Here is a 22,513-nt window from a genome sequence, read left to right as displayed (position 1 = left end):
ACCACATTGGTATTCATCAATTGTCTGTATCTCGCTGAATTATTTTCGTCGCTTCTTGTTTTTCGAGGTTTCATTGTATCCAAGATGGCCTGTTTCAAAGAGAAGACATTAGGGTTTAGCGATCACACTAATGGCTCTACAAAATCCATTAAAATAATCCGGTCTATAATAATTAGACGAGTGTTGGTACACTTACCATAATAATAAATATACTGAGTTAGTTAGAACCTTCGCATATACTACAACTAACAATCATCCGCATTCCCCCCGCACACCTATTTAAATTCGAACACCCTGATGATATACACTCTCTCTCTGAGTCTGAATGCAAGTACTATATAGTGAGAGAAGTCACTACATGGTGAGATGATAACAACGGAAACTGTGACTTCTCTATTCCACCGGAATGTCATCCACAAGCTGATACTCGTCGTCTGACTGTACATATCCCACTGTTCCGTTCAACCATTTATGTATATACAGGGTAGAGAGAAGTGCCATGGATAAAAAAAGCATTTATGTGTTTTTTAATTCCAGTGTCAAGAAAGTGCCGTTTACGGGTTTAAACTTCATTACCAGTACCCCTTTTTGTATCACAAAATCATGTATTTCATGATGTTTAACGCTTCGCATCCACAGCCCGCCAAAGTTAGGCTAGAGTCTTCAAAATGGTTTGTAAAAACTTTTTTATGTCAGAATATCATGTTTGTCGCTGTTTTGAAGGCTTGGCGCATCTCTTCCGCCTGTTTCACATGTTAAGTGCTTAAAAACACAAAATTCCATTTCAATAAAAAGCATTTAGCAATACGAAACTTTAAGTTAGGAAGAAATATGACTTTGATGATGAATCTCTATCTGCACGAATTTTTTTAGAAATATAATACTGATTCTCCTTGTGGCACTGTTATTCCTACACAATATTTTTTCAGGATTTAAATACTTAGCAACTAAAGATGAAAATTTTTCATCCCTGATACAAGACTATCATATAACAAGTGAAAACATACAATTGACTGGGTTAATTGTTGAAATACCATCTATAGACAGTTTTGATTACTCTATCACATTACACCTATATCCATAACTGATAATCCCATATTAATACGTACCATAAAATGTGTGCCCTCGTGAGTAAACAGTGATGTTTACATAAAAATGTTTCAAACAAAAGTTGTTTATTTTTTTGATAAGGAACGTTTTTAAAGTTAAACTTTTGTTCTATTGCTAACGGTTTACAAGATGGGTACTACGGATCAAAGACCCAATTGACCTTTGTTGCTCATTTACGAACACGACCTCACTTTTTACGCCCTGAGTGAGCTGTAAAAATTTCAGCTTGATATCTTATTCGCTTTTAAGTTATCGTGTTCACAGACAGACGGACGGACGGGCAACCGAAAATGGACTAATTAGATGATTTATGAACACCTATACCAAAATTTTGTTGGTAGCATCAATATTTTTAAGCATTACAAACTTGGGATTAAACTTAGTATACTTTGCATATCACATATATGCATGGTGTAAAAATGAATAACAACCTATTGTAGCTAGGGTCACGCCGACTGCCCATGAAAACACACTCTTCAACATGTAACCTAACAATTCCCTCTCGGGAACAGCATTTTTCTAAAAACCGAGAATGATTGTAGGGGTACATGGCCCAGAGGTCCAACACATTACCTTAAACTCTTTACTCATACCCATGTATTTTCACAGAGCACTCGATGTAACCAAACTCATACCAAATATAAACATTCTAACGATATTTACAAATAATTTCTTTTACATATAAAAATATATAATTTGTTTATAATTTCTATCCGTTAATATCATCGTTTACAATTTTTTTTTTACAAAATAAATACACTCTTTCACGAGTAAAGTGTTACATGGAAATTTACAAAAAAATAAATTGTTTTAAGGATGTAAGAGTGTCTTTATGAAGATTAAGCCTCAAGTTTTGAGTGAACTTTCGAAAAAACTCTTTGAAATTTTCTAACAGAATATTACTTTGTTTTTATTGTGAAGCATTTTTTATACCTTGTATATGAAATATATCAAGGTATACTAAGTTTAGTCCCAACTTTGTAACGCTTAAAAATATTGATGCTACAAACAAAATTTTGGTAGAGGTGTTCATAAAATCACCTAATTAGTCCATTTTCGGTTTTATGTCCGTCTGTCTGTCAACACGATAGCTTAAAAACGAAATAAGATATCAAGCTGAAATTTTTATATCTTGTTCAGGACATAAAAAGTGAAGCCGAGTTCGTAAATGAGCTTCACAGGCCAATTGGGTCTTGGATCCGTAGGACCCATTTTGTAAGCCGTTAGAGATAGAACAAAATGTTAAATATAAAAAATGTTTCTTATAAAAAAATAAACAACTTTTATTTGAAATATTTTTTCGTAAACCAATCTAAATAAACGCTTGTTTATAAACTGTATTGTTGATTGTTTTGAACATGAATCAAACAGTTATACAAACGATAAATGCATTTGAGTGTAGTGATTGTACATCCTTAAAACTATTTTTATTTACAATTGTCATCGATAAGTACAAACGATACGATATTGATGGTAAGAGGAAATTTTATAGCTTCGAGTGTTTTTTTTTTATTCTAATTTCCGTTTGAAAAACTAAAAAGTTACAATGATATTTATTAGTTTTATTACGTTAACTATACTGATCAATAGAATATCACTTAAACGATAATTTATTTAAATTATTAAAGTTATTCGTTTTGTTTATAGAAATACTAGAGTAATACCCACCCGCTTCGCTAAGATTGATAAAGGTTGCTCTCGCTTATCTCTTTTCTATAACACTCGAAATAATGGTAAGGATTGTTTTACACAGGTAAAATATATGTATGGTTTTCTATGTTTTTAAATGTATAATACTCGTAATTATTCATTGAGTATAAAAGAAAAGATGGCCGTAAAATATTTTATATTGACTATTTTTACAGAAATCTATAATTTATGGTAATGTCAAATTAAATTAATTTTTAAATTTTTATCACAAATGGGATCGATGGGGACTTGACACAATATTCCTAATGGTATACCCAAGGTTTTTACCAATATTTGGCCCTGTGTGAATTTTTGTTATTTGAAATGTGTATTTTAACCGGATTAAAATTTTTTACATCAAAATCGATTTTTCTACAAAGAACATTTGCAGAACAATCTTAACTAGTTTCAACAAACATAAAGCTCATCTATTAGTAGTTACCGCATTATATCTTTCTATAATAAAATAGAATTTATTCTCTTTGTATCTTTTCAAATGTAAATAACTAACTGTACGGTTTAATTTTTGTACGGTTTAAGTAAAAATAAAAATATCATAATTCATATAATAATATTCTAAAGAAAATTTTATCATCATAGGGGAATAATTTAATTTGTCATAGATTCAATTTGTATGTCATTTAAGAAGAACTATGTCATTTGAATATTAGGTCAAGATGAGAGGTGTATTATATGGTATTATATGATTCAGGTTACTACCATAAAAATTTAATTTATCATAATTAGAGAACGGATTAAATATGAATATATATTTATTTTTTTTTTTTTTTTTAGTAAACAAAATAATAATAAAAATTGCAAAAGGTTATGGTTACATGAAATATTATTTTTTATAACCATCGTTGCAAGTTACACGTTAGCGTGATTCAGAATATAGTATTCTACTATGTTAGAAAAAGTACTTCAAAATGTTGATTTTACTAATAAACAAGTGAAAACAAACAATTGACTGAGTTAATTGTTGAAATACCATGTAAAGACTGTGTTGATTACATTGTCACATTACACATAGATACATGTCACACATCCATAACTGATACTCTCATATAATACATACTAAAAAATTTGCGCCCTCGTAGGTAAACAGCGATGTTTACGAAAAAATGTTTTAAATAAAAGTTGTTTATTTTTTTTTTATAAAGAACTTTTTTACTTTTAAACTTTTGTTGTATCTCTAGCGGTTTACAAGATGGGTCCTATGGACCCAAGACCCAATTGACCCATGTTGCTCATTTACGAGCTCGAACTCACTTTTACGTCCTGAGCACGATATAAAAATTTCAGCTTGATATCTCTTTTCTTTTTTGAACACCTATATCAATTTTTTTTTTGGTAGCATCAATATTTTTAAGCGTTACAAACTTGGGACTCAACTTAATATTCTATGTATATTTCATTCATACATGGTATATAAGCCACAAATTATATTCTAACAAAATTAACACGCTTTCTTTCCATAAAATCAAATTAAATTTTAAACCTTTTTTACTCTGTTAAAAACGCTGTCATCCTTTTTGGTGACGTAATATTGGTATTACCAACAGTCATTACTTCAAAACATTTCGAAGCAGCCATGGTCCCAAATTTTCTATATGATGAATGAGAGAAAAGACTGCCAGTTAGTTCCTACGTGTCCTTGTCATTGGTTAGATATTGTTTACATTACTCGAAATCTCTATGCATCAATCTTTATTTTCATAGTAGCGTTTGAAGTGACTTACTTGGCATATATTTTTTATATGGTTGTAACTCTATCTTACTAAATTATTTTATTTCGGAGTCATGCTTCTTACAATGTGAACCAATTTGATAATGCTCTGTGTTTTGAAATATAACACGAAAGGCGAAATATATTAAATCTTTCTTTTGGTGAAAATTTCATTTTAATCCACCAAGTTTGTTTTGTAATGAATCAAAAGTTTGTTTGTATTTTTACGCAGAATTCTTTCATATTTTGCATTTGGATCCTTTGAATATATGAATTATAAAATGAATTATTTTTAATTGATATAAAAACAAAATAGTGATTTTATAATATATGAACTACCAGCCGTTACCCGCCTGCTTCGCTAGACATAAGAATAGGATGTTGAATATTACCTTTTGTATAGTTTTTTTTAAGTTACGGTCCAACACCTGTAATGTCACCTATTAATACTAAACAAAACTATTATGACATTAATGTATTACGAACCATACAAACTTTCATCCCCTATTTTACTCCCTTCAGGTTTTATTTTCGCAACGAAAAGTACCCTATGTCATGTCTCAAGGTTACAACTAACAGACATACAGAATAACTTTCGCATTTGTAATAATTAAAATAGAAAATTTTTGAATTTAGAATATTTGATGGATATTTGATATATATTTTTTTAAATTATTTTCAGAAAAAGATCCGTATCCAGTAGATGCTCTGCCCACATGCAATCATGCTTTATCAGTTTGTCAGCGTGAAGAAAAATGCATTAAATTATTTGAAGATTTCAAAACGAATTGTAAAGTTCGTGACAACAAATGTAGAATGGATGACAGGTACGTGTAAATCAAAATATTCCATAAAAGTTTTTCAAAATCACTCCATAATTTATTTAGATCATTTTTGGGAGAAAATTAAAACCCATAAGTATGCATTTCTTTGCATCAAAAGTGTTAGTTATTGTACATTCTACCAACTACATATAACCCTATTTTCATCGAGCTCGGAAAATTTTTTTACTCAAACGAATATTTATCAAGAAAAAAGCAAACGGTTGTCATATTTTTTCAATAGGCTGTTTAATTGACATGTTTCCCGTCTTCCCCATATTGAAAACGCCCAATTTCAAAGTTTTCATAAATGTAAATATTTTAGGTTACACTGAAATGAAGCCACTCGTGAAGTTTCGTGAGTGTGTTATCACGAAATTATACTGCCTCTCTGCACTGTAGATTATGAGATTATGAATGGAGTACGACATCGGATAAATAACCGCTTCGGATGGCTGGCACAAGTGTACTCTTTTCATGAAATTTTCAAGAAATGTTGCGCATAAATTTTGTCAAATCATGACACTGTGCGAACATCCTATATCACTTCCAAGGTCCTCTATTAGCAAAGTTGTTGCGGCTATTACAGGACACTGGTTGGACGGCAGGCATCCTGAACGCCTGGGCCTTGCAGTGTATCACGACTACTGCAGGAGATGTCACAGTGCTAAGAAGGTGGAGACAATGTCTCATCTTCTCTGACACTGTCCAGCTCTTGCCATGAGAAGATGGACTTGTATGAGTCAGCGTCTCTTTGACGATCTCTCCAACCTAAAGTACTGTTCTTAAACAGCTCCAAGTGGTTCATGAAGTAGTGACCGGGGATTTGTCAACCCCTTTTTCGGTATCACAACAGCCATTCGGTATCAGGACAGCCACTTTAACCTAGCGTATCCTAAATGGAAGCGCAATTCTAAGCTAGCGTTCTTATCTACTCTTTAGAATTTGGCACAACATTATGTAACATTCCAATGTGATGACGTTAAGTTTTTTTTATCGATTCACTTCCGTTTTTATTTTTTTATTTGTTTACACTTTTTGCATTAACCACCTTAAAAAATATGAGTTTCTAGCGATTGAACTACCTTAAAAAAATATTTAAGTTTAGAGTACACAATCAACAAACTCATATATATTAAGGATGTATGAGCATGGTAGTGGGGGCACAAATTTAAAAATAGATATTTTCAATTTTGATGATAAATTTATATTATTACTTGACGATATAAGACGAAAAGTAAGAATAAAATTTTTCGATATCTGGCTTAATTTTCAAAATATCGAAAATTGAAAATTTTCTTTAATTATTTAGCTTTCGATATTTCGAAAACCAAGACACATATCGAAAAATTTTATTCTTATTTTTCGTCTACATTCATGAAGTTATAACAAAATTCATCATCAAAGTTGAAAATAAGATAAAAATAATTTCAACCCTTAATCTACCCTGCTCTTACATCCTTTATATGGACGGTGACATTTAGTTTTTTTCTTTTCTAATTCATCGCTAATATGTTTACTTTCTATTAAAAAGTTTTTTTTTAATTTGTTTTCATTCATTCCAAATGAAAATTATCAAAAACTTCCAAAATATGTCGTTTTTTGAGATTCCTCCATTAGAGCCAATGTATTTTATGTCGATTTTTAATGACTTTTTTCTTAAAAATTTGCACGGTTACCTAAGCTGAAATTTTAACCACATATTCTTTGAGTAAAAGACTACCTACAAACAAATTTTGAGCCTTTAAATCAAACATTGTTGTCATGCTCATACATCCTTAAAAGATATGAGTTTCTAGCGATTGAACTACCTTATAAAAATATTTAAGTTTAGAGTACAAGTACACAATCAACAAACTCATATATATTAAATATAATAAAAATGTTTAATATCTAATCAATGACATTTCTTCATATAATACCTATCCAATATCCATATCCATATCCATATACTTATATTTATATAAAAGCTATCCACTATAAACTATAATACATATGTATTGATTATTCTCACTAAAGCCATTACGAATGATTTTATGGTGCGACAGATCGTAAAAATATGTTATTACGTCAACAAACTATTTGTAACATGTGCTGCCATGCTGCCATCTAATATAAAGATGTGTATATATTGTACGTACTTGATGATAAAGATAAGACATCAATATTTGTCATAAACAAATTGCAATATATCTTTTATAATATGCGACTATGGCTGTATATGCGAATGCGACTAGTATGTACATAATTATGTCTTTTAAAACAAACATTGGACATGCTTGATAGTATACTAATTATGGGCTTTCATCTCTCACTGCACGATGCAGTCCGCCACCAAATTAGCAACGAGTAACATATAAAATAAGAGTAATTACGATAATTAATTCATACTAATGATGACTATTCGGTAGTCGAAATATGTATTTATATGTATTATTATAAATATTTGATAATATTTATAATAATTTTTGACATATATGTTCATTTCATTTAAAATGCGTTACTAGTCAATATCTTTAAAAATGCAAAACATAAATGGTCGAAAAGCAATTAAATTATGTTTATATTAATTCTTCCCATGTGCAAAGCATTTATTATAAAAAGCATTATATTTAATATATATCAAGGCTTACTAAAGTTTATTTCCAAGTTTTTAACGCTTAAAAATATTGATGATGAGGACTAATTTCCGGTTGTCTGTCCGTTAACACGATAACTCAGAAACGAAAAAAGATATCAAAGAAAGAAAGATATCTGAAATTTTTATAGCGTTCTCAGGACGTAAAAAATGACGTTGAGTTCGTAAATGAGCCATATAGGTCATTTGGATCTTGGGTCCGTAGGACCCATCTTGTAAACCGTTAGAGATAGAACAAAAGTTTAAATGTAAAAAATGCTCCTTATAAAAAAATAAACAACTTTTAATCGAAACATTTTTTCGTAAACATCACTGTTCCGCCCGTGTGGATGCAAATTAGGTTACAACATTTTATTGTTTGTATTATATGGAAGTATCTGTTATGTGAGTGTGCAACAACAGTAATTTTATACAATAATAATAATAATAAAAATAGTAAGGCAAGATCGAGTATGTTGTAAGGCGAGATCAAGCCCGTCATCAAGAACGAGAAATGCATTATTTTCTGGAATTTTTCGTTTCCAACAACCAGGCAGCTAGGCATTTAAGACAATGTATGTCATCGAGTTCTCTGCGCCCGGAATTCGTCCCACTCTCGAGACGAATCTTTCTCAAATTCCGGTCTGCAAGTCTCATCTTCGTTATCTTATCTCTGCCATGCAGAAGCATGTCATCATAGGCACCCTTCGTACATTGAGATCACATCAGACTGTCTTCAAGTAACAGCCCTTGAAGTTTCTTTTATTTTTTCTTTAAGTAGGATCCATTTCCCTGCGGTGCAGGGACGGGGCCTGCTCAGCCAGGACATCAGACACACTAACCTACCTACGACTTAGAAAACAGGATGGACCTACGGACGTACAGACTACATAGCCACAAGTCAGTTAACTTTCTTCAAAAGACGTAACTGTCTTGTGAAGATTTATGTCTCTCAAGAAAATGGTTGGCTCTGGAGTGTAAATCTTGTATCCTCTCTCCTTCCTTGACAGACATGATTTCGTTAAAATTTCAAATTAAAAATTTTTTTTTATCCAAACGACTATGGCTTTAAAAGAGTGACTATCTTTCTTTACTTACATAACGTTAAATAATAAACGATTGCGTAATCAACACTGTCCGTGCATGGTATTTTAACAATTAACTCAGTCAATTGTTTGTTTTCACTTATATTATTTTAAAATAATGACGCTAAACCTTAATCATTCCATTTTATTGGTAATAACGTGTGAATAATCATAAAATTTTTATTTTTACAGAGAACTGTGTCATGAATCATGGACAAATTTACGTCTATCACCGATGTTCGGCTGCATATGTCCCAACAATCATATGAAACGGCGTTGTGATCGAATATTTGGTATTGTAAATCATAATCCATGCGTTGGTGAGTATACAAGAATTCGCTGCAAGTGTTTTTTTTTAATGCAGTAATACAAAAATAAAATTTCACCAATATACAATTAATTTTCATTAAATATATACGGCTTGATGTTTTTCTTATGGCTTGTTGCTTTTAAATGTTTAATCGTTTAGTTGACCACCCGCTATCTACAGATTCCCATTCAAAATGAGAATCCAATTCGATTGAATGTACAATTTCGAATTCACTGTAGTGTTCTTGATTTTCAACAAAAAATTTGTTTTATTTTCGAATTTGTGGATTCAATTGATTTATACCCAAAATCTGTATTGTTTGCTCTCTTTAATTTTCATTTAAAGAGAACAACATTTTTCTTTTAATTTTCTTTTCTATTAAGTGTTGATTATATGTGGGTGCACATCCTAACCCGTATTCGGGTCTACGAAATTTTTCATTACAAAATCCAGGCTCAAATTTGCTTTTTATTTTAAGTTCTTTTTTATTGATATTTATTATGATTTTTAAAAGAAATATGAAAAAAAAAAATTTCACACAAACACACAAAAATTTAATCTTTTAGAACTTTTGTTTGAAATTTTACTCGTCTTGTTGGATTTCTATGTTAACAATTTATTGAAATTTATTCTCAAAATTTCAATTTTTCAAAGTTAATCGATTTGATGCTTTAAATATAGATTTGCTCCGATATAGAACTTTTTTGTTTGGATAATTTAGCTTTTAAATAATAGCACTTAATCCTAGAGTCTTACGTACAGGAATATCGGGACACATTTCATCCGAACCAAGTATATCTCGCCTAGAAGTTTAAACTTATGTCGAAATTGCAGTAGACAACTACACGGTAAGAAATTCTCCATGGATATCACTTTGTCAGTATCGGTGTGAACGCCATACTGATTTAACTATCTCGGGAATAGTAACATTAGCAATAGTTATGGCGGACGAGCCAATGCAAAATGGGCATCAGGCCTATAATGGTTGGCGATACCCACAATACTTATGGTGGATAGCCCTATTCAATACTGTAATATAACTTAACATACCTTAGCTTACACGACCTCTCCGACTTAAAGTCCGTCGACGTCAAAGGACTCCTGCTATTCTTAAACAGCTCCAAATGCTTCATGGAATAGTGGCCGGGGATGGGCCAACCCTTTTTCGCTATCTCTACGGACCCTAAGGTGTAAATGTGTCAAACCCCAGGACAACCACTCTTACTTAACCTAACCTAACATAATGCTAACATTAATACTACAGTATCTGTCTCTACCATACCAGCATTGTAGTAACGCCATACATTTCTTACAAGAAACTCTATGATTTTGAATCGTTGAAATGAATGTTGAACAAGTTTTTTTCCAAATAGGAGACAAATTTTTTTTTTTTCGCATTGTTACGATTCATTTAAGGGATACTCCTTTGGACAAATTCGGAGTTGGAGTAGGACCAATGATTAGCAAAGTATTTGCCCTTCAATTTTATAATTTTAAAAATCAGAGCCGTGGGGCAGATATCTTGAAAACGATAAATCTAATCACAATTTAACTGGTACGATCGTTTTTGCAGGGTTCAAATTAGCTTGAAAACAAGTTTTTATCCAAATAGGAGACAAATATTTTTTTTTCCAATTTTTACGATATTTTTAAGGGGTACCCCTTTGAAAAAAATCGAAAAAATCAAAAAATTTTTTTGGTCCCAATTTTAATGAAATTTATTTTCTAAGGTCATTTTGACCCAAAATTTACGAAAATCCTATTCATTTAAACGTAGGACCAATGAGTTGTCAAATATTTCGCCTTGAATTCTTATATTTTAAGAAATCTTGAAAACGATAACTCTAATCGCATTTTAAGTGCCTGGATCGTTTTCGCCGGGTTCAAATTACCTTGTAAACACATTTTTATCCAAATAGGAGAAAATTAATTTTTTTCGAATTTTTTCGATTTTTTAAGGGGTACCCCTTTGAAAAAATTCGAAAAAATCAAAAAATTTTGTTGGTCCCAATTTTAATGAAATTCATTTTCTAAGGTCATTTTGACCCAAAATTTACGAAAATCGTATTCATTTAAACGTAGGACCAATGAGTTGTCAAATATTTCGCCTTCAATTCTTATAATTGTAGATATCTTGAAAACGATAACTCTAATCGCATTTTAAGTGGCTGGATCGTTTTCGCCGGGTTCAAATTACCTTGTAAACACATTTTTATCCAAATAGGAGTCAATTAATTTTTTTCGAATTTTTACGATTTTTTTAAGGGGTACCCCTTTGGAAAAACTCGAAAAAATCAAAAAATTTATTTGGTCCCAATTTTAATAAAAATCAGTTTCTAAGGTCATTTTGACCCAAAATTTACGAAAATCGAATTCATTTAAACGTAGGACCGATGATTTGTAAAATATTTGGCATTCAATTCTTATAATTTTCAATTCCAGAACCGTGGGGCAGATATCTCGAAAACTATAAATCTAATCGCAATTTAACTGGTACGGCTGGGGCTAAATTTCGCTTCTAAAGCATATAATATTCCAAAGTTAGCCTAAATGTCTTAGCACATGACTTGTGCATTCCAATGGGATAAATTTCAATAAAACATTTAAATTTCAATAGTTTTTATCAAAAATTTACAAACGAGTTAAAATTTCAAATAAATCAAACAACAACTCAAAATTGTGTTATTTTTATTGGGCATTATATCCCAAAATTAGAGACAATTATATACCCAAAAACATAACCTCTATGATTCAAATTTTTAATAAAAATTTACACATAACTTGGTGTTTGTGTTGTTAAAACACCAGTATTCGGCGTGCAAAATTTGTAAATACGTTTTTTGTTTAATTTTATTTAATTTTATTTATTTTTTTTGTACAAGGATGTTTGTATACAAAAAAACCAATTCAAACAAAACAAATTTAAGATTTTCAAATATTTTGACAATTTTTTGCATGATTTTTTTTACTCATTACATTCTCGGAATGATTAAAAATTCTGATGCGTTTGAATATCAGTATTTTTATTATAAATAAAATTCATTGCACTTAAATAATATTTTTATTCCATAGATTTACAAAATTTTATACTAGATAATTAAAAGATATAATAATTTCTTGTTTAAAATTTTAATTTTTCAAAACAGGATTGAACAATACGCCTCTTGTGATAAATAATCAAACTGCATGTATTCAGTTACATTAAAATTGACAGTGATTAACGTTTTTACCCGACTACGTAGAAGAAACCATTTCAATTTTGAATCACTTTTCAATTTTAATATGTCTATTATGATTGTCGTCGCCCTATTAGCTCCGTTGGTCAAGGAGTAATCAATTCCGTCTAGGGTATGCTTAGGGTAGCGGGTTCGATTCCCGCCGTCGCAACAAAATTAATTAAATTAATAGTTGTGATGGGCTGGTGTAGTGCATGGTATATGCATGAAGGAGGTGCCCTCGATATTAAGGAGCTGGTAAATTAAATTATCAGCGGATAGGTGGTAAAACACATATGGTATCACAATGGGCTCTATATAGCCTGAGTGAGTCCTTCGTGGACAACCAATATAACCTAACCTAACCTAACCATTATGATTGTCATATTTTCCCCGGAAATACCTACTTATGTACTGTATTGTGGGTCAATGGAGAGACATGGAAGTGTGCTTTTATATTAAATGAGTTTCATAACTCCTTAAAACATGATTTATGGAGTTTTGGGTAAATTCGTGGGGTAGATATTTTGTAAACGATACATCTAATCGCATTTTAACTGGCTGGATCGTTTTCGCCGGGTTCAAATTAGCTTGAAAACACATTTTTATTCAAATAGGGCACTTAAATTTTTTTTCGATTTTTTACGATTTTTTTAAGGGGTACCCCTTTGGAAAAATTCAAAAAAATCGAAAAATTTATTTGTTCTTAATTTTAATAAAAATCAGTTTCTAAGGCCATTTTGACCCAAAATTTACAAAAATCGTATTCATTCAAACGTTCAACCAATAGTTTGTAAAATATTTGGCCTTCAATTCTTATAACTTTAGATATCTCGAAAACGATAAGTCTAATCGCATTTTAAGTGGTAGGATCGTTTTCGCAGGGTTCAAATTACCTTGTAAGCACATTTTTATCCAAATAGGAGAAAATTAAATTTTTTCGAATTTTTACGATTTTTTTAAGGGGTGCCCCTTTGGAAAAAATCGAAAAAATCGAAAAATTTATTTGGTCCCAATTTTAATAAAAATCAGTTTCTAAGGTCATTTTGACCCAAAACTTACGAAAATCGTATTCATTTAAACGTACGACCAATTGTTTGTAAAATTTATCAGCAATCTCGGAAACAGCTCCGACGATGTTCATGAAAACTACTATGCATTGGTTTTTTGCAGCGAAAAATCGATCTACCACTGTTTCAATTTTAGAAAACGTCGTTTTATCGGTGTTTTCAGGAAAAACTGTAACATTGACTCAAAATACGACTCATCCTGACATCTATTGGCGACAAAATAAAGTACATAACCGAGACATTCAAATTGGTATTTGTATGGGGACATTTTAAATGCTGCTTAATAGTGATAAATTTTGTGCCTTTTTAACTAAAAAAATATCGAGTAAAGCTCAGTCATCCAGGTACTGAATTATTATTGTGCAATGTAGTTTGATTTTGTATCACAATGGCAGTACAATCTAACAACATTCGAAATTCTAGTATAAAATCAATATAATTTTGTAAGTTTATAGTTTTCAATAGGTAATGGTTTTTTTTTTATGTTGAGTTACAAATTTTAATCAAACATTTTTTTGTTAAATTTTTTATTTTTGGTTTTTCAAACAATAATTAATTCAATGCAAAAACATATTTTTTTTTTGTGTATACTCATTATATTAGTTTTTAGTCAATTAATTATTACAATAGTCCGGAGGTTTGTGGTCTTTAATTAAGCACGACTAGGTGATTTCATTTAATGCACATATTTACTTAAGCCTATAAAAAGTTTTGGTACGTACTCCCTTCAAATTTCAGATCAACTCTTGTAGAATTTTATCACAAGATTTTTAGGATGTATTTATTCCATTTATTACGAAATATTTTCGACTCAAAAATCGACAATTTTATGAGATTTTTTCTGGAAATTCGATTGAGTTAAAGCAGCAATCACATCAAGGATTTAAATCTGAAAGCTTTAAAAACCTTACATGACATGGACACCGTAAAAAAATTATTAGATTGAAGAAAACTCGTGGATATTACTTAAAATAGTACGAGTGTCAAGGCAATTTTAGACTTAGGGTTGAAATTATTTGAACCTTATTTTCAACTTTGATGATTAATTTTGTTATAAAAATACGAATAAAATTTTTCGATATTTGCCTTGGTTTTTAAAATATCGAAAGCTAAATAATTAAAAAAAATTTTCAATTTTAGATATGTTGAAAATTACTCCAGATATCGAAAAATTTTATTATTTCTTTTCGTCCTATATTGTCAAGTTATAACTTCATACTACCGAGCCCATACAACGCTAAATAGTCAGGCACAACGGCTAACGATTCATTCTTCATATTAAGCGCCTCAAGCTTTTACAAATAGTTGGGTGTGAGTGACTCATAGATAAAATTATTTTCTACTTTTTAGTACAATAAAAGCTTGCCCCTTAAAAAGTATTATTTATTAAAATTTTTAATTTAAGTCTAATAAAAAATGTATATAAATCAAATATGGTGGAAGCGATGGGAAAATCAGTACGCCAGAACCTTACCATGCCTTGTCATCCAAACTAAATGAGCATGAAAAATTTCAGCTCAATCGGAAACCGGGAAGTGGATCAAATTTGACTTGCAAGATTTCATTATTTCATTAGAAATAAAAGCGTGTAAAAAATATAGACGGAAGGAATTTCTACCTAAGCTTTTGGGTGTAAAAAATTATGTGCATTAAATTTGTGAAAGATTGGTATGAAAAATAAGCCATAAACCTTTCGACTATTTTATTATACATATATAGAAATAATATTCATTTAGTATTTACAATGATTACGAAACTCATTTATGAATTAATAATGCCATTTGGCTTACGTAAACATATTATACTCACCATTATAATATCGCATATATATTGATCGCATGCTATACTAAAAAAAAAAAAGATACTTTATTACTTAAAATGAAATTTGTGGATACCTCTTATTTTTATGAATGTTTTTATATCTATATTTTTTTTTTTTTTTTTGTTAAATAATGCATAAAATTTTGATGCATTATTATTATTCAATTAGTGTAATAAAATTGACAATGTATTTTATAAGTGGCGCAGTCGGTGGTGCAAGTATGAAAACCAATGAGTATCCCGGCCACGCGTTTCTGTGGCTAAGGTTCTTGTTTTATTACATTGTAGTAAACTATTCAAAAGGAACAGTATGAGGACATGAGTCACGAAGACCATCATGCTTTTTTACATAGATGTCATTTGTGAAAAAAACATGGCGGCCTCCATGACTAATTATCTACTACCGTTACTCATTAATACAATGAAATTATTATTTACAAACGAAGACGGAAACGTTAAAGCTGCTTTAAGAATCCACTGGATTGGGATTTGAAAGGGAAGGACTCTGAACACGATTGATCAAAAGGCTAACACAAAAAATTGAAAAATTAATAACAATTGAATTTCACTGTATTTCGTTTATTACAAAATAAATTTAGGTTATACCTTAGCTTCAGCAACACGTGGTGGTTATCTTATATGAAACGTTTGTATTTTTAACAAAGCGCCATCTATTGAATCCTTACTCAATTAAATAATATTGCGACTATAAATTGAGATGTAAGCTATCCTATCTTTCAAGTTGGATCAAATTGCACTCGGTGTGCAAATCAAAATTAAAATCGGTTCAGCTTTTTTGGAGTCCATAGCGGACAAACAACGTGACACGTACTTTTTATATTTAAAAATATCAAGCAGTCTTTGAAGTATATGAGATCTTTCCCAGATATTTTTTACACAAGTCATTTTTTGACTGGCTGCGAAAGACTATGGTTTCTGGTTATTTGATGTTGATGTTGAAATATTATCGTTGCAAGTTGGAAATACTATTCTGAAAAACCTTGAAGCCAACGAATATTTCTTTTTAAAATTTTTAAAAACTGTTACAAGTATTCAATATTCAAAAATTCGTTCACTTTTAGCGAGACAAAGTTCACTAAGCAAGGCAGATTTTAAGGCCATTTCCATCATTTTTATACTTTATTTCTCATGAGAAAATCAAGTCCGTTTTTCACTCTAAATTCCTCTCAATATTAACAGAACAGAGAATTTAGAGGCAAAATGGTTATAATCACGGGAATCACGAGAAGAGAATCAGTCTTAGGTTTCCTTTTGTGAAATATGATGTAAAAATGTCTTAAAGTGGGCTAGAACCAGCATATCTGAACTACTTGAGTAAATAGTGAATGATGAAAGATCAACTTTAAGGACATTTTAAAATAATCCAAAATAATGTGCTCATAGTTTGTGCATGCTCAAAACCAGCTAGGTACGTTTAACATCGATAATATTATTTGATATTTATAAAAATTTTTCGAGAAGATACAAATTATTAAGATATAGAACGTAATTTAAGGACGTGGAGAACATTTATACACTTCTTGGAAAATTTTATAACGGTTTACATATATTTTTTTTTTAATTCTGTCATAAAAGTCTTACCCGACTAAATTTTTTTTTTGCTGCTTCCATCGAAGACTAAAAATATTTCGCTTAAAAAAAAATTAATTAACATTTTTTTTTGGTGTTTTCGAAAATATTTAAATTTGTTTTACACTTTCGGAGTACTTTCGTGACAGAGAAAATGAGACATCGTTTCCTCCCCCTTCTGACTGAGCCAGCGCATTCAATAATCGTAATGTACTGGAAGGTCCTGTGCTTACCGTCTAGCCAGTGTCAGTCACAATGATTTTGGTTATAGAGACCTATTAAAGCGATATAAGATTTCGGGACGACTACGATTGTACTTAGACTATATCTGTCTTGTAGTACACTACCAGAATGTTCCTTCTTGCATCTTAGATGGCTTTTCTTAAGATATCCTCATTCAGAAGTATCTTCAAGAGAAGTCATAAATGCCAAAAAGGCAGAAATACTGCTTAAAACTGCTTACTTTTTGGATTAATTTTTTTAAGAAATGTGCAAATTTGAAAAATAAAACACACTGATAAAATTTAGACGTTCAAAACCAGGTTTTTTTAAGAGATTTCCTAAATATTTGAATTGATCATCTTAAATGATTGCTGTTATCAGTAGAAATCAGAACTGTTTTCAAGGTTTTGACAAATTCTAGGTCAAGTTAAAGGTTTCGTCGTTTAACACTTGTCACATATAAAATAACTGGCCGTGTCATTCAAAATAAGCCGTAAAACTTGTACACAAAAAAAATGGTGTTAGAAAATGGATTCAATTATCAAATAATTTATCAAAAAAATAAACTTTATATGTGTGCAAAGTGATTATTAATTTGAAAATGAGCTTACTGTAAAAAAAATATTAAATAAAAATTGATTACCTACCCGAAATAATTGGTTTGTCGTGTTGATTTATCTACATTAATTTGGTTGTAATTATCACAATATCAACAAATATTCATATAATACGAGGGATTTATTCAAAAAAAACCAGACGACAAACCCGTTGAAACTTTATCGGCACTACACGTGAAAAAAATACCCTTTAAAACTGGTCATCTTCAGTCAGACAGACAATCATTTCTCTTGTGATGAGAGAAAATCTTACGTAACTGGACAAGCGCTAAGAATGAAATTTCAAACTTTATTTACAATATATATTTTTAGGTTACATATGTTAACGTCTGAAAATACATTAATTTATATGAAAAAATATTATATTTAATTTACATACTAATTAAATTTTCTGGATAGAGAATGCCACTTATGAAATATACTTTCATTATAATAGGGTATTCCACTATTTTTGAAAAAATACTTCAAAATGTTGATTTCGCTTATAAAAAGCCACCAAAAATTTATTTCGGAAAAATACAAACGCTTTCTAGCCAAAAACTTAAATTAAATTTTAAACCTTTTTTAAACTGTCAAAAACTCGGGCATCCAATTTGATGATGTAATATCGGTATCATTACACGAGATAACACAAATAAGTTTGACAGATATATTCATAGACATCTGATTATAATAAATATAAATACTTATTATCTATGGATATATTATACTAAGCTGTCTACACTGAACTAATTGATGGTCTATGGCTCATTCCGATATGACATCACAGTAATTTTAATATTTTAAAAGAAAAATGTGCTTTTATGAATCAGAATATTTAAGTATGTTTTTACATAAATTTATACTTTTTTCAAATTTCATAATTTATTTTTGACTAACGATAATACCCTATTAGTTATAACCCACTAATTTTGGCTCGAACTTTTCAGCTTTGATGTCTGTTTTTTGCTAGCTATCATTTATGGGCTTAATTTCGGGACCAGGACTCCAAATTCTTGAAATCTATTATAGCAAGGTTAATTTTGACCACAAATTTGAAAAGTATGACCCAAATTTAGTAGGATTCCATATTTGGTTTATCAAAATTGGGTAAAATTTGGGAAAGATAGAGCAAAATTAAATTTTTTGGATTTTGATGACGTCATGAAGTTCAAAAATTCAATTTTTTTGATAACAGAGGCATATTTGATCCGTTTTTATTGGAATTTTTTTTGAAACCCACTATTTTTGGGTCATTCTTTTCAGCTGTGATGTCAGTTTTTTGCTAGCTATCACTTATGTTCTTAATTCCGGGACGAGGACTCCACATTCTTGAAATCTTTTATAACTAGATTAATTTTGACCACAAATTTGAAAAGTAGGACCCAAATTTAGTAGGATTCCATATTTGGTTTATCAAAATTGGGTAAAATTTGGGAAAGATAGAGCAAAATTAAATTTTTTGGATTTTGATGACGTCATGAAGTTCAAAAATTCAATTTTTTTGATAACAGAGGCATATTTGATCCGATTTTATTGGAATTTTTTTTGAAACCCACTAATTTTGGCTCGAACTTTTCAGCTTTGATGTCAGTTTTTTGCTAGCTATCACTTATGTTCTTAATTCCGGGACGAGGACTCCACATTCTTGAAATCTTTTATAGCTAGATTAACTTTGACCACAAATTTGAAAAGTATGACCCAAATTTAGTAGAATTGCATACTTGATTTATTAAAATTGGAAAAATTTTGGATGTGATAGAGCAAAATTAAATTTTTTTAGATTTGGTATTTAGATATTTTATTTTCGAAAGAATATCAGAGAAATTGAATGCAAATTATTGAATTAGGTACAGTTTTATTTATTTGGCGTCGGTCATTGAAAACACAGTGTATCTACGGAGATAGCCGAAGTATAACGAAACCATCCGAATTTCGTTTTTTTTAAATAATATCAAATATAGTATATTTTTAACGAAAATTTTCAAGTTTTAATTTTTGAGGAGTGTAGGTATATTGACATCGGACATTCAAGACAATTATGTTTATGATTGTTATTTTTAAATATGTTTTTTTTTAAATCCTACAGCTATAATACGAATTTGAGGGGCACTCATTAAGGTTATCATACAAAATTCGTAAATCGATATTAAATTTTAATACGTTTTTTGTGTACTAGTAGTCTTTGTTTACCGATTAAAAAGTAATCATAAGTTTGATATGAAAGAAAAAGTGCGTGCGCGTTAAAAATTGAGATACCGTAGCATAAAGGACCCCGGACACAATACATTGATTTTTTGTTTCAGTTAAAATTTTTTGAAAACTGTGTATTAAGGTAGTTTTGATCATGCTTTAAAGGTTATGCCTACTTGAAATATTGATTTTAAAATGCAAGTAAGGGATGGAAGTCGTAAAAATTGCGTTTTTCAAATTTTACGAAGTTTTACTCGAAAACTGGAGGGTTTAGAGAATAATGCCTAAGAACATTTTTTCTTAATTTTGACCCCAATTATATGATAAAATTTATTTCGAAGCGAATCGGTCAATATTACTTATTTGTTTACAAGAAAATTAGTTTAGTCAATATCCTACCGAGTAACCCATCGGCAACCTGCATTTTTACGTTCAGGAGCATGTTTTAAACGGGATCATACAAAAATTAATCATGCTCAATGACGAATTTTTTCGCGACTATTATGAATTTTTATGTGTATGAACTGTGTACGAAAGGGTAATCGAGAAAAAAAAAGTCTTTAAAAGATACATCCGGAATAAATAGACCGAAATTTTTAAAGACCCGGGGTATTGTTGTAATTACGGGTTGGTTGGGATGAGTTTGTCGACTATAGAGGAGTTGGTTGAGTTCTGAAGTTTTAAGCTCTTGTGTCGTAAAATTTCGGTCTATTACGTATTCCTAAATCCGTACGTAAGCGTCCTAAAGAGTTAATTTATAAAGTGTTACCACATATTAAATGTTTCTCATTTCACGGAATGCCAACACAAATAAAATGAGAAAAATCACAATGAAAATACAATATTAACATATTTTTATGTTGTTCAAAAATGAATTTATAATGGAACTTTACAATTCACAGTCCATATTCTTTAAAAATATTGGTAAATAAATACCCAAAAGCTGTGAACACATCTACCGAAAACGGTTTATTTGCGGAAAATGTGGGCGAAAAAAAATATGTTTTTTTTTTTATATATAGGTACAGTGAAAAGTTTTTATAGCGACAAAAAATACATTTTATAGATCAGGTTCTGGTGAGTGTGCAAAATATGAGTACCGCAATTTGTCAATTGATTCTTGATCAGAAAAGCTTATAGATTAATATTGTCAATCTTGCCAGAAACCCTACTGATCCCATTTTTGTATACTCCCCCCTCCAAAGAAACAGTTAAATGACATTTTTTTTGAATCAGTTAAAAGTTACTCTTGATTCTATGGGTTATTTAACGTCAAAAAGGCTCTTTGTGATTTTTTCGTAAACATCTTCGTTTTCGTGCCAAAAAGGCCATTTATTACTTATTGTTGTTGTTTACATATTACATTTATAATATGCAGTTGTGTGTGAATTGTGAGTATATGTATACATACAATATATTAGTATTTTGTATAGTTACACGTCTGTTGACTATAAGGGACATTAGACTAAAGTCAGCATGGGCGAGTTATTTTAAATCGAAGTCACCATTGTTAACTCTTTATCCAGGTCCGCATTGCTCATAGAGGAGGGAGCGAGATGAGTAAACGACTCTTCTACCTATCTCAGTTTCTCTAATAGTAATGAGATGTTGTCTCTCTGTCTTACTCGTATTTTAGGGTGTCACTGTCTCACTCTTTTTTTTTTAAGTAAGGAGTCCGAGGGACTTCTGTAAGCCCCATTTATAATAATAATAATAATAATAATGGGGGTTTAACCTCCGTATTTGTGACATACGCCTTATCACAGAGGCTACCCACACCATTATTTGTTAATCTTTATTTATTCGGTTACAAACATATTTACAATTACATTTTGATGTGGGTGGAGTCGGTTACTTCGTTCTTATCCAAGCGACGACAATGTGATCAATTCTGCACTCTCATTAATTATAAATTGTTCACACTGCCGTTCTAAGACGACGCCTTAGACCGCTCGGCCATTTAGGCTCTTTTGCACATGCCTGTTCTCCCTTAAAGGCATGAAAAAGGATATTAAAGCCTTTTCAATATTATCACCATAGACGACTTTCACTCAATGATTTTATAACTATGCGAAGTACATAAATAGCACCCCGTTATGCGATAAACATGAATATTTTTACCCTTGAGGTAAAAATTTTGTTTATGGGTTATAAATTAACGTTGTTGGCCATTTTTCCCCGAAAATATAGTCTTATACGCTATAATCGGGATCATCGGTTAAAAGAAGCTTTTTTTTTATGTTCCATATAACCTCCCTTAATTTGAGCTAGAGGGTTGAAAAGCAGTTTACGGTTTAGTTTCAATGATGTACCTTTGAGAGGTTTCAACTTCCTAGCTCCTTTTTACCTTTTTAATGTCGAAATGTTATGTTTTTTTGCGTTTAATACAGGGCAAAAAGTTTCACACCAATCAAAGAGTGTTTAAAATTTGTACAAAACAGTCTT

The 22,513-nt window shown here is 30.5% G+C and overlaps 1 protein-coding gene across 1 annotated transcript in view; it reads left to right on the top strand.

The window, feature by feature from the left end:
- LOC123303048 overlaps nucleotides 1–22,513 on the top strand; it is a 509,686-nt gene that overhangs the window by 416,045 nt on the left and 71,128 nt on the right. Inside the window, exons 5-6 of the mRNA XM_044886145.1 lie at nucleotides 5,211–5,355; nucleotides 9,244–9,375. Of these exons, the coding sequence (XP_044742080.1) occupies nucleotides 5,211–5,355; nucleotides 9,244–9,375 (277 nt within the window). The remainder of the gene's footprint in view (nucleotides 1–5,210; nucleotides 5,356–9,243; nucleotides 9,376–22,513) is intronic.

Source organism: Chrysoperla carnea, chromosome X, assembly GCF_905475395.1.
Source record: "Chrysoperla carnea chromosome X, inChrCarn1.1, whole genome shotgun sequence".
Lineage (NCBI taxonomy): Eukaryota > Metazoa > Arthropoda > Insecta > Neuroptera > Chrysopidae > Chrysoperla > Chrysoperla carnea.
Note: the sequence above shows the minus strand (reverse complement) of the source record. Positions and strands in the feature narration are given on the sequence as shown.